This window comes from Podarcis bocagei, assembly GCF_964188305.1.
Source record: "Podarcis bocagei genome assembly, chromosome: 17".
In the NCBI taxonomy this organism is placed as follows: domain Eukaryota; kingdom Metazoa; phylum Chordata; class Lepidosauria; order Squamata; family Lacertidae; genus Podarcis; species Podarcis bocagei.
In genome coordinates, this window is record NC_138143.1 from 37,313,643 (window position 1) to 37,338,442 (window position 24,800).

General features: G+C 46.5%; 1 protein-coding gene and 1 long non-coding RNA gene across 2 annotated transcripts in view; one reads left to right on the forward strand and one right to left on the reverse strand.

Annotated features, from left to right (window-relative positions):
• Positions 1–23,779, forward strand: part of FBXO10 (F-box protein 10) — a 45,238-nt gene extending 21,459 nt beyond the window's left edge. The window contains exons 4-11 of the mRNA XM_081176265.1: positions 5,309–5,458; positions 8,102–8,238; positions 11,102–11,172; positions 12,676–12,828; positions 13,617–13,892; positions 14,843–15,153; positions 19,692–19,873; positions 20,036–23,779. Coding sequence (XP_081032391.1) covers positions 5,309–5,458; positions 8,102–8,238; positions 11,102–11,172; positions 12,676–12,828; positions 13,617–13,892; positions 14,843–15,153; positions 19,692–19,873; positions 20,036–20,213 — 1,458 coding nt within the window. The 3' untranslated portion in view covers positions 20,214–23,779. The remainder of the gene's footprint in view (positions 1–5,308; positions 5,459–8,101; positions 8,239–11,101; positions 11,173–12,675; positions 12,829–13,616; positions 13,893–14,842; positions 15,154–19,691; positions 19,874–20,035) is intronic.
• Positions 9,814–11,133, reverse strand: LOC308577083. Its single transcript, XR_014003421.1, has 2 exons — positions 11,022–11,133; positions 9,814–10,433 (listed from the first exon to the last, which is right to left on the reverse strand). It is a non-coding gene; the product is annotated as an uncharacterized lncRNA (long non-coding RNA).
• Positions 23,780–24,800: the final 1,021 nt, after the last annotated feature.

Sequence of the window (24,800 nt, forward strand, 5' to 3'; positions counted from 1 at the left end):
ATTTTTCTGAGCAGCGTTCAGCCTGCCGTTCCAAGCCAGCAATTTGCTGCTCGTTTGTTTCAAAGAGGAGGAAGGGAGGAAAGAAAGAAGGGGGAAGTTTGTTTTCTTGGCTTTTAAGAACAGAACTTTGAACAGAAGCAGAGGCTTTTTTCTTAAAGGAATGTGTACTTTTTAAGATGGAATCCCATTTGTTTTGATTCCTAGTCCACTACATTCCCAAAACCTAGAAGGGCACTGAGAAACGACTCTGTATCTCATTAATTCTCATTACACTGTGAAGTGCAGTTTAAGTTGCAGGAGTGAAGTTACAGGGAACCAGGCAGAGGGCCTTCTCGGCAGTGGCACCTTCCCATCAGATGTCAAGGAGATTTAAGTAACTATATAACTTTTAGGAGACATCTGAAGGCAGCCCTGTATTGGGAAGTTTTGTTTGACGTTTTATTATGTTTATACGTGCATTGGAGGGACGCGGGTGGCGCTGTGGGTTAAACCACAGAGCCTAGGACTTGCTGATCAGAAGGTCGGCAGTTCGAATCCCCGCGACGGGGTGAGCTCCCGTTGCTCAGTCCCTGCTCCTGCCAACCTAGCAGTTCAAAAGCATGTCAAAGTGCAAGTACATCAAAGTACATCAAAGTGCAAGTAGATAAATAGGTACCACTCCAGCAGGAAGATAAACGGCGTTTCCGTGCGCTGCTCTGGTTTGCCAGAAGCGGCTTAGTCATGCTGGCCACATGACCCGGAAGCTGTACGCCGGCTCCCTCGGCCAGTAAAGCGAGATGAGCGCCACAACCCCAGAGTTATTCGCTGCTGGACTTAATGGTCAGGGGTCCCTTTACCTTTATAGCACATATTGCTTTCTTGATCTGCATAAAGGGCTAGATTCAACTAACCCGTTCCGCTAGTGCAGGGCAGTCCAACTTTTCATACCAAGTGGGTCGCAAGAGTACTTAGACATGGAACCTGTGGGCCGCACACTGCCTTGTTGGGTGGGGGAGCAAGGTGAAAATATGAGGCCCCTGCCCCCATCCCTCTTGATGTGTCTCCAAAGCTGGAGACACCGGGTTTGGAGAAGGAGGTGTAAGGCTCTGGCAGGTCCTTCCAAATCTGGGAAAGCTCTAACTAGGCTTTGGGAAGGAGGCGGGAGTCACCTTTGGTGGACGTGCCCAAGGATTAAGGCTTTCTGGGAGATGATATATAATGAACTGAAAAAGGTATTTAAATATACCCTTTTGAAGAAACCAGAGGCCTTTCTTCTGGGCATAGTTGACCAATTGGTGTTAAAGAAGGACAGAACTTTCTTTATGTATGCCACAACAGCAGCAAGAATACTTATCGCAAAATATTGGAAGACACAAGATCTACCCACTTTGGAAGAATGGCAGATGAAGGTGATGGACTACATGGAATTGGCGGAAATGACCGGCAGGATCCGAGATCAGGGGGAAGAGTCAGTGGAAGAAGATTGGAAGAAATTTAAAGATTATTTACAGAGACATTGTAAAATTAACGAATTTTAGAATAATGTTCGATTAAAATTAAGAGGTTTCTAGCTGTAATGGGTTAAAAGAATATGAAAAAATGGGTTTATAGAAGTAAAATTTTAAGATCATAAAAATTTAAGAATAAAGATTTGGGTAGGATAAAGAGGGAAACAAATTGCTGAGCTAATAAATTGAATTGCAATACAAAAAAGAGAGGTACGAGGGGGTCCAAGAAACAAGTAAACGAAAAATAATGGCTGTATTTTTTCTTTTTTCTTTTTGTTTGTTTTATCCCTTTTTTGTAATGTAAAAATCTTAATAAAAATCTTATTAAAAAAAAGGAAGGAGGCGGGAGAACTCTAGGACCCTGGCAGAGCCCTCACACATCCTTCCCAAAGCCCAGTGCCTCCCTTAGTCAGCTTTGGGATGGCAGCATGAGAGTTGAAGGGCGTGTGTCACCAGCTAGACTGGTGACTGGGAGCGGTCGCTGAGACCATATAACACCGGTCTTGAAAGACCTACACTGGCTCCCAGTATGTTTCCGAGCACAATTCAAAGTGTTGGTGCTGACCTTTAAAGCCCTAAACAGCCTCAGTCCAGTATACCTGAAGGAGCGTCTCCACCTCCATCGTTCTGCCCGGACACTGAGATCCAGCGCCGAGGGCCTTCTGGCGGTTCCCTCATTGCGAGAAGCCAAGTTACAGGGAACCAGGCAGAGGGCCTTCTCGGTAGTGGCACCCACCCTGTGGAACGCCCTCCCATCAGATGTCAAAGAGAAAAATAACCACCAAACTTTTAGAAGACATCTGAAGGCAGCCCTGTTTAGGGAAGTTTTTAATGTTTAATAGGTTATTGTATTTTAGTGTTTTGTTGGAAGCCGCCCAGAGTGGCTGGGGGGACCCAGCCAGATGGATGGGCGGGGTATAAATAAATAAATTATTATTATTATTATTATTATTATTATTATTATTATTATTATTATTATTATTTTGACGAGAGCTGCATGTTGAATTGCCCTGCTCTAGTGGAAGCCGGTGTAAGCATGCCCATTAGGGATTTCCTTCCCCTCCCAAATTTGGCACGAACCCCCAAAAACTGCACAGATGGAGGAGAGGGGAGATCATTCAGTCAGCGGGAATGCTTGTGTTGATGGACCGATCGCATCAGTGCGATGTGGAATTCCACCCAAAGTCTCCGTTCAACCATACAGGGCATACGTCACGATATACCTATGGTATTTACATATTTAGGACATACGATTACATGGAGAGTGGCTCGTGAATCGGTAGCTAGATTACCGGCTGCCTGGCTCTCACCAAACAGTTGTTGCAGGCCAGTAACTTGTGTGGCGTTGCTTACGAGGCTGACCTTGGCGTCCGTCTCCTCCACCCTTGGCCCGCCCGGCTGAATGATTCCGTAAGTCCCCGAGGTGGATCCGTCCCGGTCAGAAATTAAGAGAGCTGTAAACACCTGTCATCCTGTTATGGGGATAACCACAGTATTTTCTGTTAATGCGTCGGAGAGCCGAGCTTAGTATTCTAATCGGAGCTTGACCTCCATGCCAGGTCAATGGTGAGTGACTAATAAGGAGAGGAGCACAGCCATCTCTCTCCCCCCCCCCCCGCCGGCTCCAGCATTTTAATTAACGGATTGGGGGGCGAGCCACCTTTTCAAATGAGCAAATAAAGGCGGCGTAATTTAATTATAATCTTTGATACGCGGCGCTTACCAAGGCGAGGATATTGCAATTTGTAGATTTATTCCTTTACGCTTGTCAGACATGGGTTTAAAGGTTTATTCGACTGGAATGGAATTAGGCAGCGCGGTACGCATGAATATCTAAACCACTTACATGCGCAAATAAAACAATGGCGGGATTGAAAGCGTCTCCTCACTTTTCACTTTCGCCAGCCTGTGTAGATTATGCTTCGGGTGTGTGTGTGTGTGTGTGTGTGTTTGTTTGTGTGTGTGTGTGTGTGTGTGTGTGTGTGTGTGTGCTTTCAGTCTCCTCTTGCTCTGTAAACCAGGAACTTCAAAACTGTGTGTGGTGGGACTGCTGGCATACTGTGAGTTCAAAGTGTCCCCACACTGAGGAGGCAGCCTGCTGCTTCTCTGCATGATTTACTGCTCTCGTCTTGCTTCCTTCTGCACAGCTTTCGTTCTGTCGTTCTTAATGCACATAAGGTATTCACCTGGGAGGAGTGCACCACCTGTATGTTTTCTACTCAGTCACTGTTCTGAAAACAGTGATGCGGAGCGGAAAATTTTCTGGAATATTTTCCAGTGCTTTGTCCTTCCACAGAGAAGGTTCCGCTTCCTAAGTTCATACGCAAGAATGAATGGGTGTCAGCTTTTAATAAATATCGGGCGAGCTTGGCAGTTTCAGCGTTTTCCTAAGCTTTCTTTACTAAATGCAAGTAAAACGAATGGGCTTAATTTAGATCCCTCTCTAAGGCAGTAGTAACCAACATCGTGCCCCGTGGCTGTCATTGGATTCCATCTCCGATCATCCCTAACCAAGAATGGTAATTGATCAGTGATGTTGGGATTTGTAGTCCAACAACATCTGAATGGCACCACATTGGCCATCCCTGCTCTAGGGCATCAGAACAATTTCTGAGTCAAATTATTCCATGCAAATTAATTGCTTCAATTTCCTGCCCAGAGCCTCGTAGTCTCTTTTGATCTTCTGGAGGCTATTGCTTGCAGTGTCATTGGTTCCCACATGAACCAAGAGGAAGGGGTATTTGTCAGTGAGTTTTATGATTCCTTGCAGTCGTTCAGTTACATCTTGGATCTTAGCCCCGGGGAGACAGCACACTTCCCGAGACATCTTGTCAGGCCCACAGATCACTGCTTCTGTTCCCCTCAGTAGGGAATCCCCTATCACCACTACATGCCTCCTCTTAGGTTTGGTCAGGGTTCTTCCGTGAGCTGTCCGTTCCAAGGTCGCTTGCACATTCCCTGAGGACTGACTTTGCTGCTCGTCTTCATATACCTGATCGACTGTAATGAGGGAGAGATCCTGAAATGGAGTCTGCTCTTCGTCTTCCATGCTAGGGGAGAGGACCTCAAAGCGATTGTGTATTTCTAAACAATCAGAGCGAACCCTGGGCCTCCTACTTCTTTGAGTCACGTTTCTCCATATATCTGGCTCCTGTGTTGGTGAACTAGCCTCCTTCTCAGGGGAGTCCCCTGTCTCCTCCTTGGTGGAGACGGTGTGCTCTGTTGCTTCCAAGAAGAGCTCCAGCTCTCTAATTCTTTGGAGCGTAGCTACACGTTCCTCCAGTTGCTGGACTTTGTCTTTTAAGAGGGCAATCAACATGCAATTGCTGCAGGTAAAGCTGCCTGCAACCTTTGGCAAGATGGCAAACATTGCGCAGGAATCGCAGGCGACTGCAGCTGTTCCCTCCCCCTCCATCTTGAGAATGTGTCGTTGGGGGTGGATACAGCGGTCCTCCATCATAAAAAGCGTGAAGACAGGACAAATAACTCCCCCCCCAAAAAAACCTAGGTCTCCACCAACAAACGTTTGAGACTAGCTCCCCTAAATCTAAAAGATGGATCAAACTGCGCGCGCCGCTGCCCTGCAGGCTCTGATAAGCTCCTCCCACAGCTAACCACCTGCCTCAACAGAAACCCTGCCCCCTCTGACCTTTGCACAGGGAGAGCAGCTAATCAGCCACAAAGAAACACACACAAACACTCAAGTCTCGACCCTGTTTTGTTTGACCATCTCAGCCTGCCAAACGCTGATGTCTGTTCACTCGTAGCAAGCTCCTCCTCCGCCTTTATCTAGAAATGCATTTGCCTTTTCTTTCCTTTAGATCGTCATGCTGAAGAATGACATTCACCACTGCAAGACCTCCGGGATATTTCTGCGCCTCGGGGCTGGAGGCTTGATTGCAGAAAACAACATCCATTCCAACTGCGAAGCCGGCGTGGACATTCGGAAGGGAGCCAACCCTCTGATCCTGGTATTGACCCTTGTGTGCTCGGGTTTTTACCCAAAGAGCTTGACACAACAAACCTGGGATTCGCCTAACACAAATGTTTGGTGAATGTGGGCATTCGTAAGAGAGTAGCAGCAGGCGGTAGGCAGGTGCTTATCCCTCTCCCTGCAAGTCTCCCTCCCCAGGGCACTTCTCCTCCTAGCGGTAGTCTTAAGCTGGAAAAAGGGCCTGGCTGGGAAGGGAAGGAACCTGGGGCAGAGGTTGCATGGAGGGGTGTAAAGCCAAGCAGTCACACCCGTAAACACTTCTCCCCAGTGTATGCCTCCCCAAATTCACATTATGCTGCAGCCAGAGCTGGGAATCCCATGTTTAGTGCATAACGTGACAGCTGCTTTTGATCTAAGGCAGCAGTTCTCAATCTGTGGGTCCCCAGATGTTGTTGGACTACAACTCCCATCATCCCTGAGCTCTGGCCTTGCTAGCTAGGCGTGATGGGAGTTGTAGTTCAACAACATCTGGGGACCCACAGGTTGAGAAAGGCTGATCTACGGCTACTTGTTTTATCCTCAAATTCTTCCTATGTTTGCATGAAAAACCTGTAGCTCTCAGCTACTCCCTTCAGTAAGTTTTAGGTTATCCCCATGCCATGCTAAAGATGTTGGAACTCCGTAATGATCAAGCAGCTTTCATTGCCGTCCAAGAGCCCAAACAAGTTATTAATTAGTTATTAGTTATTAATTAGTTGTTATTAGTTATTAATTAGTTATTATTGGGATGTGGGTGGCGCTGTGGGTTAAACCACAGAGCCTAGGACTTGCCAATCAGAAGGTTGGCGGTTTGAATCCCCGCGACAGGGTGAGCTCTCGTTGCTCGGTCCCTGCTCCTGCCAACCTAGCAGTTCAAAAGCACAAAGTGCGAGTAGATAAATAGGTACCGCTCCGGCGGGAAGGTAAACGGTGTTTCCGTGCGCTGCTCTGGTTCGGCAGAAGCGGCTTAGTCATGCTGGCCACATGACCCGGAAGCTGTATGTCAGCTCCCTCAGCCAATAAAGCAAGATGAGCGCCGCAACCCCAGAGTCGGTCACGACTGGACCTAATGGTCAGGGGTCCCTTTACCTTTAATTAGTTATTATTAGGGACGTTTTTGATGTTTGAGGTTTCAGCATGTTTTAAATATTCTGTTGGAATCCACCCAGAGTGGCTAGGGAAACCCAGCCAGATAGGCGGGGTATAAACAATAAATTATTATTATTATTTGGGTTGTGTTCTGTCCCCACTACTGTAGAGCTTTTCCTTGTGTTGTGCAAGAGGGAGGCGCCATTAGTGAGAGGCTCTGTCCTTGCACAATGCAAGCAGGTGTGGACCTAGGTTTGCTGATGGACAGCAGCCTTCCTTTAAGGAGGAGCAAGCAATTCAAAATTGAATCAGCTGCCCAAGACAAGGGCTGGAGGGACTGGAGACTCTTCCCATTTATTCTGACCTGTCGGTGCAAGGAGGTTTCCTTGCCTGATGTGGTTCATTCCCATGCATTCTTTCCTCACCCTTCTTTGGGTAGAAAACAGAGCGGACCAAACCTTTTCCTGTCCATTGTGGCCCTGATTCCTCACAATACAGTGGCATGGGATGATAGGTTGGTGACGTTTAATGGCTCCTTCAGATGCGTGCCTGTATTTATAAAAAGCATTTATCCCATCCTCAGTCAAACTGTTCTCAGGACAGTGTCAAAGAACCCGTTTAAAGCAATACCGTAATTCCACCAGGAAAACAGAAAGCTGGCAAAAGAACAAATAATCTTAGAACACTGAGTAGCTGATTTCTGTTATTACATAGCGGAGTGGTAATTCATAAATGCCTGAGAAAATTGCCGTGTCTTAACCTGGTTTCCAAATTGAGCTGATATTGGTGCTAGGCAGGCCTCTAGAGGGGAGGGTGTTCTGAAATTGGGTGCCCCCAGAGGAAACACCTCTGAATAAATGGGCAACGTGTAGATGGTCTCCGACTTGTGTTTGGAATTTTAGCTGGCTCACTCAGCCCCAAAATCGGATCTAGATATGTAACATTGGCCTGTGGATGCCATTATTCTCTCTGCCCGCAGGAGCTAGGGTTGCTAACTGACCAGGAAAAGAAGAAGAAATCCTGCCTGGCTAACTCCTGTGCCTTTTTCACAGCAGTTTAATCTGCAGAAATCAGTAGGTGAGGCTTTTTACACAGCAAGAAACTGAAACATCACCACTTGCTAATGACTGCATATTAAAAGCCACAGCTGAGACACAACTGAGAAGCTGCTAAGAGCTGGTTGAGCCAATAAGCCTTTAGCCTCTCCTTTATTCCAGTCCAGCAAAATTGGGAATTGGTGGACGAGATTATGTATTTATCTGAGTAACGGGGCCAAAGTAGGATGGGAGCCCTTTTGATTTCCATATCGAGTGGCTGCTATGCAGGCAGAAGGCTTAGTCGCAGCCGAAATGCCAGGCCTTCTCCAAGGAGACACAAAATTGGGCTCTTCCACTCGAAAACAAACCACTTCCAGCTTTGAAAGAGCTGGGCGCTTTTGTCCGGAGGCTTGCTGACCTTTCTGCTATTGTACTGAGTCCTTGACTTTTCTGTGGCTGATCTCCCTCTCTGGCTTTCTATTTTTCATTCCTCTTGTGCATAAATCAAACGGCAGTGTAATAGGATCCACGGCGGCCTTCGCTCCGGCATCGTTGTCCTTGGCAACGGGAAAGGCATCATCCGTAGCAATCAAATATATGGAAATAAAGAGGCTGGCATTTACATCCTGTATAACGGCAACCCTCTGGTGAGGTAGGTTATTCAACAGCAGCATTTCTTGCCGTTTTTTGGGATGTCGGTTTGAAACAATACACCCACACATCCTCCATGCAGCTAAAGAGCAGGAAAGTTTATTATTATTATTAAGAACACTGACAGGGAGATGAAGTCTTTAGGCCAATGTACCTGCGTGGGTGGCGCTGTGGGTTAAACCACAGAGCCTAGGACTTGCCAATCAGAAGGTCGGCGGTTCAAATCCCCGCAACGGGGTGAGCTCCCGTTGCTCGGTCCCTGCTCCTGCCAACCTAGCAGTTCAAAAGCACATCAAAGTGCAAGTAGATAAATAGGTACCTCTCCGGCGGGAAGGTAAACGGCGTTTCCGTGCGCTGCTCTGGTTTGCCAAAGTGGCTTAGTCGTTCTAGCCACATGACCCGGAAGGTGTACGCCGGCTCCCTTGGCCTATAAAGTGAGATGAGCACTGCAACCCTAGAGTCAGACACAACTGGACCTAATGGTCAGGGGTCCCTTTACCTTTACCTGTGTCTTTGCTTTGACAAAGGTCAGCACCAACACTTTGAATTGTGCTTGGAAACGTACTGGGGGTCAATGTAGGTCTTTCAAGACCGGTGTTATGTGGTCTCAGCGGCCGCTCCCAGTCACCAGTCTAACTGCTGCATTCTGGATTAGTTGTAGTTTCCGAGTCACCTTCAAAGGTAGCCCCACAGAGTGGGAAAAATTGCTCGCCATTCTACATCAGCAACCTTAGAGTTGCCCAGAACACACAGTATGAAAGCCACTTCCCTACAAAGCAATGGCCCCCTCCCTGTGGAACACTCTGCCGTCAGATCTCAAGGAAATAAACAACTATCTGGCTTTTAGGAGACATCTGAAGGCAGCCCTGTTTAGGGAAGTTTTTAATGTTTGATGTCTTGCTATGTTTTAATTTGTTGGAAGCCACCCAGAGTGGCCGGGGTAACCCAGTCTAATGCGCAGCATATAAAAAATGGTTGTTCTTCCCAGAAAGGCAGCTTTCCCTCACCCAGTCCTGCAGCAGCAGATCATGGTTCATGCAAGGGCAGTTGTCCATCCCAATGGGACATGGCCTGAGGGTGTGTTGTGAAGGGATGGGGAATCTGTGGCTCTTCAGGCATTGCTAGCTTCCAAGTCGTGGCAGTTTCAGACCACCTTGCCAACGCAGAAAGGGTTGATGGGAGCCATACTCCGACAATAGCTGAATGGCCCCAGTGTTCTCCATCCCTGGCACAGGGCTACTTTGGGTAGGCAGTCGATAGAGCCAGTGTGGCGAAATGGCTAGAGTTCGAATAAACCAGAGTTTGAATCCCAACTTGGCCGTGAAGGTCAGTTCATCACCCTCCGGGTTAGGGAGTTTTCAAACTTGGGAGTCTGTAGGGCATGCAAATCTGCTCCTGATTTATTGGCGGTTCTTGTTTTGAGATGCACGTTGGAGCTGTGCTGCGAATGCAACATCAGACACTTCTTGCAGGAAAACAACAGCCCCACAACGCTCTTCCGAAACACAAAGCAACCTAGACAGGGCTTAAGCATCCGTTTGGGAACGGCTTGTTCCAGCATAATAGCTCGACTGACAAGTGTGAAACAGATTTTATTAATCTGCAAACCATAAGGGTCACGACTGGGCTGAAACAGACCTGTCAAATAAGTAGCAATTTCTAAATAGGCAGCTGTCTTGTCGGGTGATTATGATGCAGCGAATGAAGTCTAGAGGAAATGAACATAAAAGAAGAAGGGAGCTCAGAGCGGAGACGTAATTTCTCTTCCTAGACAACGCTGTCAGCAGCATGCTCATCAAAACAAAAAACCCTGCAAGTCTATTATAATTGAGATCAGTTTGTCCCTGCTAAAACAAGAGGCATTTGACTTGATCTTGCCTAGTGTTTTTGTTGTGGGAGATGAGGCTTGTTATTCTTAAGAAGATATTATTGCTACGCTAATTATTCCCAAGCAGCCCTGAATGTATTTCAAACAGAAGTCTCACTTGGGTCTTTGGACCAATCGGAAAGCTTGTTTCTCCGGCCTTTTTTCTTAAAAGCCTCAATCCCAGAGGCATCCAGAGAATGGCTCCAGGAGATTCTCTTTAGGTTGACAGAGATCTCACCACACTATTATTCCCCCACAAAGATCATTTTCAGGTAATAGATGGGGACAGTGTGGAGATAAGCACTGCTCGTTCTCCTTGATCTCATCAGCTTTCAATACTGTTTTTTAAAAATAATAATAAAAAATTAATTGAAGTAAGCAAATCAGTACTATAAAAAACTCCCAGAATATTCAAGGGCTCAAGCTGTCATAATGAAAAACAACTGCGTCATGTTAAGGACACTCAGCTACCATACTCTTTGCTGATAACTTTTGAAACTTCTGTCTTCAGTCTGACAACAGCAAAGTTTAAGATAATGACTTTTTGAATTCAGATATAGTCACTTATTGGCATCTGGTGACAATCAAAATCATTTTTGGGTACCACTAAAATAAAACTGCTGTAATATTGTCTCCTATGGAAGTGTTGGCAGGCATTTGTTGAGATGGGTAAACTCTATAGTAAAATCTCATTTAAAAAGATAGCCAATACTATAAAAATAGTAGCAGTACAAATGCAAAAAACAAAACGGTATATTCTGGGAACTGCCCTGAGATGTTATGATGGGTAATATATAAATTTAATTAATTAATTATCCAAAAAAGACATAAGCCAAGTACTTTGGACTATTAGGAAAGCCAAATTTCACAGAGGGAGTTCTTTGTGTTTGCACTTGTGTAGAAGATAAAATCACCACTATTTTCTCACCTTGTCCTGTTACGCAGATAAGCAAACTGTACAAAACACTGACAGTGTCTCCACCCCTTTTCATTCCAGTGGGAACCACATCTTCCAAGGCCTTGCTGCTGGCATCGCTGTGAACGAGAACGGAAGAGGCCAAATAACAGGTGTGGGAAGAAAAGCATTTCTGGGGCATGGGTTTGGGTTGGGCAAAAAATAACCTCTAAACAGTGAATCCTCATTTCAGTTTTGGCAGGGTTTTTGGCACACAACCCCCCCCCCCACTACACTCCTGGGCAGGAAGGTCCCTAGCTCAGTAAGACTGAGAATGAATGCCAATTGCCTGAGCCACCCCCCTGGAGCTGCTGGCAGTCAGTGTAGACAATACTGAGTTTGATAAGGCTGATTCTGTATTGGGCAGCTTCCTTCACTTGTGTGCTTCAATTTTCATGTGACAAGGTTTCGGTGGTCCTTTCCCATAACCCTGTAAGATAGGCCAGTGTGCACATCCCCATCTTACAAAAGAGAGACTCTGGCTGCTTGCCTAAAGCCACTTTTTGACTTCATGGCCGAAGTGCTGTTTGATTCATGGGCTTCCTAGCTCATAGGAGAGTCACCTCAGAACTGCTGCAGCTCTGAACAACAAAAGTCTGGTGACCACTTCATGGTTATTTCTCTTGTCCGTTTGGCGCCACCTGCCTCTCAGAACTTCCCTTTTTGAGCACGGCCAGAGCATTTCCTTAGTGCAGAGCTTTCCAGGCTTTTCACGTTGGTGACACACTTTTTGGACGCGCATCATTTCACAACACAGCAGTTCAGTTTTACTAGCAAGCCGGAGGTTAAACGAACCCTTTCCAGCCCCAGGAGGAATGCAGGGAACATTTGTGCGACACGCCTACTCACTGCGGCCAACACACTAATGTGTTGTGGCACACAATTTGGAAAGCTTTCCCTTAGTGGTCTGTCACTGCGGTTCCCAGTCTGTCATAGTAGCCAAGGATCTGCGCTGGAAAGAGAACGCTCTCCTCCTTTCTCCTGTTCCCCCTTCTTCTCATAACAAAACAAAACAAAACAAAACAAAAGGTAAAGGACCCCTAGACGGTAAAGTCCAGTCAAAGTTGACTATGGGGTTGTGGCGCTCTTCTTGCTTTCCGGCTGAGGGAGCCGGCGTTTGTCCACAGACAGCTTTTTGGGGTCATGTGGCCAGCATGACTAAACTGCTTCTGGCACAACAGAGCACCGTGGCAGAAGCCAGAGTGCATGGAAATGCCATTTACCTTTCCGCTACAGTGGTAGCTATTTATCTACTTGCACTGATGTGCTTTTGGATTGCTAGGTTGGCAGGAGCTGGGGCAGAGCAACGGGAGCTCACCCCATCGCGGGGATTCGAACCGCCAACCTACTGATGGGCAATCCCAAGAGTCTCAGTGGTTTAGACCACAGCGCCATCCTCGTCCTTCATAACAAACACAATAATAACCTTTCATAACAACAAGCATTTGGCTAGCTGCAAGCTGGATGATGACACAGCCTTGGGCTGCCTCAGGTTGATACAGAAGTCGAGGTAGAAACTGGCTTGACGTGAAATAGTCTTTTCACGTCATTCCTTCAGTGCTCCTTTGGATAATTGGCAGTCCTTTGTTTACCCTTCCTTCCTTAAACTGCTTTAGAAAACGTCATCCGGGAAAACCAGTGGGGAGGTACGGACATCCGCCGTGGAGGTGACCCTGTCCTCAGAAGTAACCTGATCTGCTGTGGCTATTCAGACGGCGTGGTGGTCGGGGAGCGTGGGAAAGGACTCATAGAAGGAAACACCATTTATGGTAAACCTCTGCTGACAGTGGCGTTCTTACCCCCTCCGTATCCTTGTTTCCCTGGGACTTGTGCGCTGAGTGTAGCAGAGCAGCTCTCCATGGACTGTTCTAGAAACCAGTTTCAAAATGGAGGATGGCCTGTCAGGGACTGGCTGGACTCAGAAGAATGGTAGGAGGCCCCAGCTAGGGAACATCCAAGGGAAAAGGGCTCAGAGCCCAGGGTTGGGGGGCTGGACAACAATTAGTCAGAGGGAGAAGATGGGGAAGAGGAGGTGTTGGAAGCCAAAGAGGAAACAAGGCTTTGTGAGCTTGGGAGAGGCTGTGGTAGAGGGAAGTCCGGGAAGCTGGAGAGGAGGGAGGCCAAGAAGCAGAGATGAGTCTGGCTGGTGAAGAGTCACAGGTGTCTTCCCCTCCTGCTGCAACTGGCTCTCGTCTCCCAGAACCAGTAGAGGCATGAAAAGGGCGGAGGAAAGGTTGGCTGCATACAGACGCAGTCTCCAATTGCCCGGGGAAAGCCTTGGAGAAAAGGGACTTGGATGTCTGTGGGGAGGCAGGGACTTTCTGTTTCAACAACTGATTTTCATGGAGGAAGACCACCAGGAATGAGCTGTCCTGCTTATTAGGCCTGACACTCAGCCCAGTCTGTGGAGATTGTGCCTCTCACCATTCCTCTGCCTCCAACCAGTTCAGGACACCTAGGACCCAGTTAGCTCCTGGCCCAAGCTTCTTCAGTCTCTTGTACAATGTTACATCAGGAAGACAGGCCAATGTGCTTTCCCCCTCTTCTCTTGGCATAGGGAACAAGGGCTGCGGCGTCTGGATAATGTCCTCCAGCCTCCCGCACATCGCAAACAACCAAATCGGTCACAACAGCATCTATGGGATTGCGGTGTTTTGCCGCAAAGATGATGCTAATGACTACCTCGCCAACCAAGGGGGCAACGAGAACTTCAATGACGAAGGAGAAGCTGCCAACTGGGAGAATGACCTGGAGAGTGAGGATGAGCGCGTGGTTATCCGGAGGCCAATCAGCGTGGCTCTCGTGGAGTCGAACAACATCAACCACAATGGAGGTGAGTGCAGAATATTAAAAACACGATTAAACATTAAAAACTTCAGATGTCTTCTAAAAGTCAGATAGTTGTTTATTTCCTTGACATCTGACAGGAGAGTGTTCCACAGGGCGGGTGCCACTACCGAGAAGGCCCTCTGCCTGGTTCCCTATAGCTTCACTTCTCGTAGTGAGGGAACTGCCAGAAGGCCCTCGGAGTTGGACCTCAGTATCTGGGTTGAACGATGGGAGTGGAGACATTCCTTCAGGTATACTGGGAAGCTCCTGCAGAAACGCCACGCTTGCCCCACCACCGGTTTCGGTGACTTATGGTGCCACGATCCACCGCGTGGCACCAGACACCGTACCCCCTGCAACCTGGACTGACGTGACGCTGAGCGGCCATGCCAGAACACTCTAAAGTGGTGCCGGAACTCAGCAAAGATGTGCCAGAGCTAAGTTCCAGTGAGTTCTGGCTGAAAAAAGCCCCGCCAGTTGGCATAATAAAATATCACACCTTCCTTAAAATCATGATCTTAGCCATATAGCTGGGATCTGTTTAACTGGAGGGATTTTTTTGTTTTTAATGCAGATACAGTGGTACCTCGGGTTAAGTACCTAATTCATTCCAGAGGTCCATACTTAACCTGAAACTGTTCTTAACCTGAAGCACCACTTTAGCTAATGGGGCCTCCTACTGCTGCCGCGCCGCCAGAGCACGATTTCTGTTCTCATCCTGAAGCAAAGTTCTTAACCTGAAGCACTATTTCTGGGTTAGCGGAGCCTGTAACCTGAAGCGTATGTAACCTTAAGCGTATGTAACCCAAGGTACTACTGTATTAACATTGCAGCATCTTAATTGTTTGACTTCAGTGTAGGTGCATTTCCGGGTTTCTGTCCCTTGTTGTCCCAGTTGGTGGTTGTTGGTTAAGATAGGTTATTGATTCCGGGGTGCTTTTCCTCCTCTCGTAGCTGCTGGCTTGTACATCAAGAGCAGCGAAGCCCTGAACATCGTCGGAAACGCCATCCACGCCAACCACGACTGCGGGGTCTCCGTCTTCCAAAGCTCGCAGCTGACGAGAATCGCAAACAACAGCATCTCTTGCAATAGCCTGGGGGGAGTCGTGGTGGAAGCCGAGTGCCGGGTGGAGCTTCGTGGGAACGGCATTTATGACAACAGCAGCCACGGGGTGGCCTCCAAGGGCGACGGAATCGTCACCGAGAATGACATTTTGGGAAATCAGGGCTGTGGCCTCAAGCTGCTGCAGGCAGCAGATATGAAGGTGCGTGGCGAAATAAAAGAGAACAAGCTTGCTTGTTACCTGGGAATTGTGGAGATGGAAGGGACCGCAGTGATCATCCAGTCTAGCCCCCTGCAATGCAGGAATTGCAGCTGATGAATCCCTGGCAGGTGGCCTTCCAGAGTTGGAAGGGACCCAAGAGTCATCTAAATAGTCATAAATAATCATTATGATGATTTGTGGTTATTTAGATGACTCATTGTGATTATTTATATTGCACCAGCCCTCCAAGAAGGGTTGCATGCACAAGTTAACCTCATTTTTTCCTTCCAGCAGTGATATTTATATGTGTGAAAGCTGCCCCAGGTTCTTTGACCATTTTAAAAATATAGTTCTCTTTTTTCTCCTAGAAAAGACTGCGCAATATTTTCTGTTTAGAGTTTAAACATAACACGCTACTTTAATTGGAATACTAAAACATATTTTGTGTGTGTGTGTGTACACACAAATAAGTTTTAGTATTCCAAATAAAGTAGCCACTTTATATATAAAGGGAGGCAGGTGGCACTGTGGGTCTAAACTACTGAACCTCTTGGGCTTGCCGATCAGAATGTCGGCAGTTCGAATTCCCACGACGGGGTGAGCTCCCATTGGTCTGTCCCAGCTCCTGCCAACCTAGCAGTTCAAAAGCACACCAGTGCAAGTAGATAAATAGGTACCGCTCTGGCGAGAAGGCAAATAGCGTTTCCGTGCGCTCTGGTTTCCGTCAGGTGTTCTGTTGTGCCAGACGGCATTTAGTCATGCTGGCCACATGATCCGGAAATCTGTCTGTGGACAAATGCCAGCTCCCTTGGTCTGAAAGCGAGATTAGCGCCACAACCCCATAGTCGCCTTTGACTGGACTTAACCATCCAGGTGTCCTTTACCTTACCCATCTCTCTCTCTCTCTCTCTCTCTCTCACACACACACACACACACAAACACAGTGGTACCTTGGTTCTCAAACTTAATCCATTCTGGAAGTTTGTTCCAAAATCAAAGCGTTCTTAAACCAAGGCGCGCTTTCCCTTAGAAAGTAACGCAAAATGGATTAATCCCTTTGCGACTTTTAAAAACAACCCCGAAAACAGCAATTTAACATGAATTTTACTATTTAACGAGACCATTGACCCATAAAATGAAAGCAATAATCAATATAAAGGTAAAGGGACCCCTGACCATTAGGTCCAGTCGTGACCGACTCTGGGGTTGCGGCGCTCATCTCGCTTTATTGGCCGAAGGAGCCAGCGTGCAGCTTCCGGGTCATGTGGCCAGCATGCCTAAGCCGCTTCTGGCAAAACCAGAGCAGCACACGGAAACGCCGTTTACCTTCCCGCCGAAGCGGTACCTATTTATCTACTTGCACTTTGATGTGCTTTTGAACTGCTAGGTTGGCAGGAGCAGGGACAGAGCAACGGGAGCTCACCCTGCTGCGGGGATTCGAACCGCCAACCTTCTGATCGGCAAGTCCTAGGCTCTGTGGTTTAACCCACAGCGCCACCCGCGTCCCTAAAAATCAATGTGCTGTACTATAAAATAAATAAGACAGTATTGTAGATACTTGGTTCCAGGAGCACACTTGGAGAGCCAAGAAACTTCTGTGAACGCCGCAGAATGCCTATTTCAAAGGAAGGAAGAAAAACGCGATGCTCAGAACCACCCCCACCCCGCCCCCAAAAGGAATCGGAACACCTACACACACGTTCCCAAAGAAATAAAACAGACAAACGAGCTGCAACCAAACAACAACAAAATTCCAAAAAAAAATCCCACATTGCTCAATTAAAAAAAAACAATTGCAAAAATGGGGAGGGGTTCAAAGTGCCCACACACCTCTATATTGATAGGTGAGCACATTTTAATAGGAAGCCTAAGGGTTGTTTGTTGCCTCTGCCTCTGTTTTCTCATTTGTGTTCTGGCAAGAATCCATTGCCTACCCCAAGAGAAGTAGAAGAGCAAGTAAACAGGTTGGAACAGTCCTCAGAGAAGCAGGGGGGAAAGCTGCTCCTGTGGAGAGAAATATAATGTTGAATGTGGTCCCAGAAAATGACAGGTGTGAAGGAGGCGAAAGAAATAAACAAATGGGAGAAGATGAGGATCTACAGATCCATTCACTGACACAAGAGCCCTTAACACCCCAGCAAAACACACACACACAAACATGCAAGTTCTGCAGTAGATATTTTTTAAAGTAAATTGTGTCTTAATTTGTGTACCAGCCTCCAGGAAATGCTCCCATTTCTTTCTCAGTTCTTGTCGATTTCAGTATAGTGGAATTTGAGTGTGTGTTGCACCACCGGCGGCTGGTAATTTTACACAGTTTCCCACAGAACTGCTGTTGGCCTTTCCAATTCCCTCTTGGACATGGGCGTAACCAGAATTTTTGTTGTGGGAGTAGGTGGACAGGACACCCACCTGACCTCATCTTCTGTCTGGCTCAGATTTGGAATGAAATGTCTCAACAACAGTTGTTTTAAATTACTTTCTTTTGAACCCCAAGTGCTCCGAAAAAGCTGTCAAAATATTCAGTCATTTGAAAAGTTGGAAGTTTTAAAAAGAGAAACACCATCAGGGAGTATCTTTCCTGCGGTTACTGAGTATATTTTGCCAATTTACAAAGAACACACTTTTTTTTCATTCTATTGGAAAAAAACCACAACTAAATTAAAACAGGTTTTCTTGGATTTGCTGAAAACCTTTCAGCACTTCCTTCTCAAATAGCTCCTTTTTTCCAATGCAGTTTTTTCTGTGCACTCTCAGTAAGCAGAGCCCATTGAGACCCTCCCCTGTCAGACCCTCCGAAAGGTACTAAATGACTGCTCTGTGGTACAAGAGGTGCATGAGTGAGCAAGAGAGATGAGCTGAGCCTTTTTTATGGTAGGGTAAAAGATTTCTGCCTCTTTTACTAGGTCTGCTATGTTCAGCTCTTTTAACTGCTCTTTGCTGAGCTTCTCCTTTGGAGTTGAAGTCTTGCAATTTCGGGTTGCCGGTTGCGTCGCAACATCATCTAAGTAACCCCAACACAGAGAAATATTCTGGTTATTTCTACTTTTAGTTAAGTAGTTTTATTTACTTACTTGATTTATTTAATCTTAGACAACCTTGTAGGATGCGAGTGGCGCTGTGGGTTAAACCACAGAGCCTAGGACTTGCCGATCAGAAGGTCGGCGGTTCGAGTCATAGCATTTTAGGTGTAACGTGGTGCTACGGCGTTCGAGAGCTGCATTTGCACAATACATGCAAAGTACCATAATACCTCTTCTAGTTCTTCTTCCTCCTCTTCTACAAATTTATTTATTTGGTTTCTCAAGTTAAAATTTTTCAGAGATATATCAAAGATAAATCAAATAATAGAAACAAGATTCCTAGGAATCTCCCGGACTTCCATCCTCCCATTTATGGGTCCTGTTATTAATCCTTCCCTCCCGCATCTTTTATGTTAATCCAAACCCTTTGCCTCTTCCATTATGTCCAGATTTCAACCTTAAACTACAAGTGATATTCCAGTCCTAACTATTTTAACTGTTTGCAATGGTCTTTAAGATATGTTATAAATTTTCCCCATTCCTTATTAAAATTTTGGTCTTCCTGATTTCTAACTCTTTCGATCATTTTAGCCCTTTTAGCATAGTCCATTAACGTCATCTGCCATTCTTCTCTGGCAGGGACTTTATCTTCTTACCATCTCTGGGCCAGTAACATCCGTGCAGCCGTGGTCGCATACATAAATAGTCTTTTCTTCTCCTTTGGGATTTTGGCACCTAGAATTCCTAAAAGGAAGGCTTCAGGTTTTTTAACAAAGGTTGTTTTAAACATTTTTTTTCAACTCATATCAATTCCCAAAATCCTTTTACTACCTTACAATTCCACCACATATGATAAAAGGTGCCTTCTTTTTCATTACATTTCCAGCATACATTTGAGCCTGTTTTATGCAATTTTGCTAATTCACCAGGAGTTAAATACCATCGGTACATCATTTTCATATAATTTTTGTTCAACATATAACATTCCATGAATTTTAAATCCCAATTCCATAACTTCCCCCAAGCACCATAATACCACTTTAAGCAGACATGGCTTCTACAGCAGAATCCTGGGAACTTTTGTTAAGGGTGCCAGTGGTAAGGAGACCCTTATTCCTCAGAGCGACATAACCCTCTTCACAGAGAACAGTCTTCCTTTAGACCAGGCATAGGCAAACTTGGCCCTTCAGATGTTTTGGGACTACAACTCCCATCATCCCTAGCTAACAGGACCAGTGCTCAGGGATGATGGGAATTGTAGTCTCAAAACATCTGGAGGGCTGAGTTAGACTTTTAGACTTTAGACTTTTTCTCTCTTGAAGTTCAACTGGCACCAAATTTCCATGGTGTTCAGAAGCTCACAGGTCTCTATCAAGCTGTCTTGGGTTCTTCTTTTTTAAATCACCTGCTTCTGGAAAACCAACGCGCCCTTTCTCTTCCAGAATGATGAATCATCTAATTTTGCTAATGGAGTGCTATGTTACCAGTAATTGTGTTCTCCTCTTTTCCTTCCAGGTAACCAAGAACAGAATCCACTCCTTTCGAGGTTATGCCATTGAGATGCTTGACCAGACCAAGGCCTTGGTGCAAGACAATGTGATTTTCCAAGGGAAGTCCAAAAAGAGCATATTGCAGCAGGCCTCCGACACGGAAGCCTGTGTCGTTCAAAGCAACAAGCTCCTGGCGTTCAAGAAAAGGTAAGCCAAGTAGCCCTTTGGGGACTTGACAATATGAAGACCCTAATTCCATACAGCTGATGCTCTCTACATTAAGCATACCGTATTTTTCCGTGTGTAAGGCGGCGTTGATTCAGACTAGGTATCTGACAAATGCATTGTTATGTCTTCCTCTCCTTCCAGGTCGGACGTTGCCTGGACCCTGGAGAACCCCCCGGCGCGGCCTCACATCGAAGGAGCCTCCAGAGGCGTATCAACATCCGGGAATAGTCAGAAAGTCTCAAACATGACCGCCAGGATAGCAGCAAGAGTGGATGGGGGCTGCCATAACAACGGGAGCATCTTTTGTACAATTGTGTGATCTTGGCCTTCCTCAGGGGCCACCCTGGAAAGTCCCTTCCCCATGCGTGCTCGTTGCAGGAGTGAACGAGCTCACGTTCAGTTGCTTTTCGGTGCAGCGGCTACAGTACGATGGGAATGGAAATGATTTCCTGATTTTGTTCCCTGGCATGGTTGCTCCCTCACCTGTACCCTTACCTCAGGCCTCAGCTGCTGCCTCCTCCTCTTCCTTGCAGTCCTCTTCAGCTGTAGTCTTGTTTGTGAAGGGGAAAGCAGTGCCTTTGTGACATCAGCAGCAGCCACCATGCCAATTCTCACTCATGTCTGACTCCTCATTGCCTTTTCCATTAGTGACACTGGCTGCTCAAAATTTGCTCTGGGATTCGCCTAGTGGATGATGTCACAAAGGCTGCCGAATGTCACAAAGCTGGGGAAACCAATACTTTCCCCTACATACAGCTTTTAAGGAGTGAGGAGAAGTTACAGGGTGCTGTGGTGGGCTCCCTTCTAGGTGCAAGATTGAGAGCTTCCCAAAAGGTCTGTTACTTCCCCATAGTTTTCAGTCGGTACTTCTCCTACCCGTAAAAACAAAATGGTGGTGAGTAGGTAATAAATTGAAATGGGAGTGACAGCATCATGGAAGATAAATAATTTATCTCTTCTGATAAATAAAGGTAAAGGGACCCCTGACCATTAGGTCCAGTCGTGACCAATTCTGGGGTTGCGGCGCTCCTCTCGCTTTATTGGCTGAGGGAGCCGGAGTACAGCTTCCGGGTCATGTGGCCAGCATGACTAAGCCGCTTCTGGTGAACCAGAGCAGCGCACAGAAACGCTGTTTACCTTCCCACCAGAGTGGTACCTATTTATCTACTTGCACTGGTGTGCTTTTGAACTGCTAGGTTGGCAGGAGCAGGGACTGAGCAACGGGAGCTCACCCTGTCACGGGGATTCGAACCACCGACCTTATCGGCAAGTTCTAGGCTCTGTGGTTTAACCCACAGCACCACCCACCTTTCTTTCCCCCTTCCCTCTTACCTACCTACCTACACACACCCTTTTAGTGATTGCCAAAAAGCCAGCTGGTCAAGTTGCCACAGTAATGTTGACTATTCAGCCACGGAGCTGGTCTTTTTGATAAGACAGTGAAGCCTTGCTCAGAATGAATCTCCCTTTCCACCACTGAATGTTAGTTTTGTTTTCTTCTGTGCTGGGAAGTCCTTGGACCACGGCAAAATAGGCCTATAAAGCAGACAGAACTGGAATATGCCGACTCTTCAAGAAGGCAAACAGATCAGTTTCTATGCGGTTTTGCTGCGTGAAATTTCAGAAGATGAACACAGCATCTCTTGTACACTGCAAGAAGAAAAAACCTGTAACTTTCTCTTGACTAGCGATGTCAAAATAACATGGTGTTGGTTTTTAAAATAATGTACAAAAACGACCGACAGAATTGACTCCCAGGCAGCTGGCAACCATTTTCATACCAGGGCAGCTCAGAACTTGAAATGATTTTATGCAAGAATGGCAAAGCTGCACGTTGTGCCTTTGAAAATTATCTGCAAGAGAAAATGGACCTGTACGATTATGGGGGAAAGGTATTCATGGAACTCCTTGGCCTAAATAATGAGTTAGTTGAGTTGTTTCTTATTAGACACACGCAAAGCAGAAGCTGGGTAGTGGTGAATAAATGGGGAGAAATACTTTGCTTCGCTCTTTTAATGAGACTGGGGGGGGGCATGGTAGCCGTTCCTCTGGTCAAAGAGGGACTAGGATTAACCCCCTTTTATCTTGTAAGACTCCTCAGTCTTTCAACAGGTACACGGCAGGCAGACATGCAACAGGTGAAGCCCTCCCTATTACTTTCTGCATGTCAGGATCTGCAAACAGGATTTTTGCTTGTTTGCTTTAGTGAAACTGTTAAAAGCACCAAAACTTGGGGGATTGGTGGGGGTTGCCCAACATTAGGACACAATTCAGATGCTCCGGAGTTGATGGAAGGAAACTGTACAAGAACTGAAAAGCCACATTAAGCGGGTTAGAGGTGATAATTTTTTTTGTGCGTTCAGAAATGGCAAACAAAGTAGGAATTGAATTTTTTTGCTTATATTATCCCTTACCCAGCGGTGGCTCCCTGTGACTTGCCTATAGCATCTGCATCCAGAGAAGGTTCTTTCTCTATATGTATATAGTTGAATTCTAACCCCTTGGGTTTCTCTGCGAAGTTGCCAACTTCTTTTCCATTTTAATGACCTTCACTCTTGTGCCTTTAGCAGCACTTTGGCCTGTAGCAGGAGTGACCACCAGAGTTTTAGGCAGTAGATTGACTAGTTCTGCATTAACTTTGCGTGTGCAAGCGAAAACTCGTCTGAAAGAAGAATGCATACTGTGGGACTTGCTGGACTACAACTCCCATGATCCCCGACCATGCTTGTTGGGGGCTGATGGGAGTCCAACAAGACCTGAAGTTCTCTTGGTTCCTCCTCCCTGCCTTACCTCTTGAAGAGAGCCTGAGGCCCCTCTTTTATTGATACAATAGTTGGATGGGCTGTGTGCTCAGAGAGCAAAGATGGTAGCATTAGTCTTTAGTTGGCAACACATTACCAGTGACACGCATGAACAAGGACCAAATTGCCTTTTGTTTATATCTCATCAATGTGCAAGTTGGACTGGCTTATTCTGATGGCACGACATGGAGCAGTTCTCTTGAGCGAAAACACTAGCAGTCCTACATCCAAGGCAAGTCAAAACTCTGCGTAGCCAACCGGCCACGACAATAAATAGCTATGACCTTGCATGGAGCAAAAGAAACTGCCTTATTCCAGGTCACACTACTTGTCCTCAAGCCCAAGATTGTCTACTCCAGGGCTGGCTAACCTGTCGCCCTCCAGGTGATATCTTGGATGTCGACTTCATCAAAACAAAAACAAAGCAAAATTTAAAAATGAATTAAAACAATGTGTACATAAACAACACCTGTACGCGTGTGTCATGAGGGAATCTTCTTGGATGCAGGGTAGAAATTGCTTCTGTAGAAATTCCTTGCAGGATGTGGCTGCCATCTTCTCTCTACTTACTCCAGAGGAAGTACCACTGAAATGAGTGGCATATATTTTGGAATAAAAATGCACTAGACCAGCCCATGTCAGCCGTATAAGCAAACCAAGCTACAAATTATAAATAGGTCCTTCGATGCAGATCAAGATAGTTTGTTATGGACCCATTGAAACTAAATGAATCCTCATTGCTTTAATGATATTTAGGCTATAATCCTGTATCTGCTGCTCCAGGAGTAAGCCCTCCCCCCCCCAAAAAAAATCAATGGGTCTTACTTTTGAGTAGACACAGAGAGGCTTGCCACGACTAACCTTGGCTGGATCAGGGCCACAGACATCCCCTTTAAAAGCAACTGGATTTCAATCACAGAAGGCCACTAACCTTTCTCAGAACTTTGTAAGGCTTTTAACTTCATGTTGGATTATGTGTTACAAATTCCTTTTTTTAAAAACAGAAGTTAAACATTCTATGTAAAGTTTTATGAAGGAAAACCTGTATATTGCAAGAATAAAAGCCTCTATTTTAAACACCAAACCCTTCTTAATTAACCGGCTTGTTAGATATTGTTAGACATGTTATGGAGACGGCCAGCTGCAAAAGGACAGCATGGCTCCTATAATGTGAGCAGCAAGCATGTGGGTCCAGCTGTGGGGGGAAGAGGTGCTCTGGGATCTGCTCAGCTACAGCAGGCCAGATCTGGACAGGCTTACAGTACTGATTCCTGGCTGTCATTTCTTTCCATCTCTACAAAGTAGTGGGGATGCTTCGTGAAACTAGAATTTTTGGTGGCATCAGCATTCAAACTCAGTGGGTCTTGTTTGGAGGAGAGATCAGTGGTGGACTACTAGATAGCATGTCTCCTGGATTAGTTGGATGCAGAGCAATGGTGGGAGAACCAGCTGGGGAACCCCCAAGGGAGGAAGGCTGAGTGCCTGGGGAGTGATGGTGGGACAACGATGCAGAGGGAGAGGGAGAAGATGGGGGAAAGGTGGTGTTGGAAGCTTAAGAGGTAACAGGGCTTAGTAAGCTGGGAGAATCTGTGGCAGACAGAAGTCCAGAATCAAGAGGCAGAAGCTGGAGCAGGAGAGGAGGGACGCCAAGGTGTCCGGCTGGGGAAGATTCACAGGTGTCTCCCCTTCCTGCTGCAACAAGCAACCCTCCCAGCTGGTCTCCCAGAACCAGAAGAGGCATGAAAAGGGCAGAGGAGGGGTTGGCTTCATATAGGTGCAATCTCTGGTTGCTTGGGAAAAGCCCTGGAGAGAAGGGGACTGAGGGTGGCTGTGGGGAGGTGTGGGCCTTCGGTTTTGGCAACTGATCCATGGGGCAAGACCTACCGGGGGTGAGCTGTTGGGCTCATTAGGCCTGATGCGCAGCCAAGTCTGTGAATATCAGTTTTACTAATAAAGGGTTAACTCCAACTTGAACGGTGTGATTTACTGCTGGCTCGCTCTTTGACAGGACGACTATGTTTTGCTTCTGGTGTCATTGAGAGCAAATAAGTACCAATTGTTGGGAATTGCAGGTGGGGAGGGTTGTGTTTGTCGGCTTCCCACCT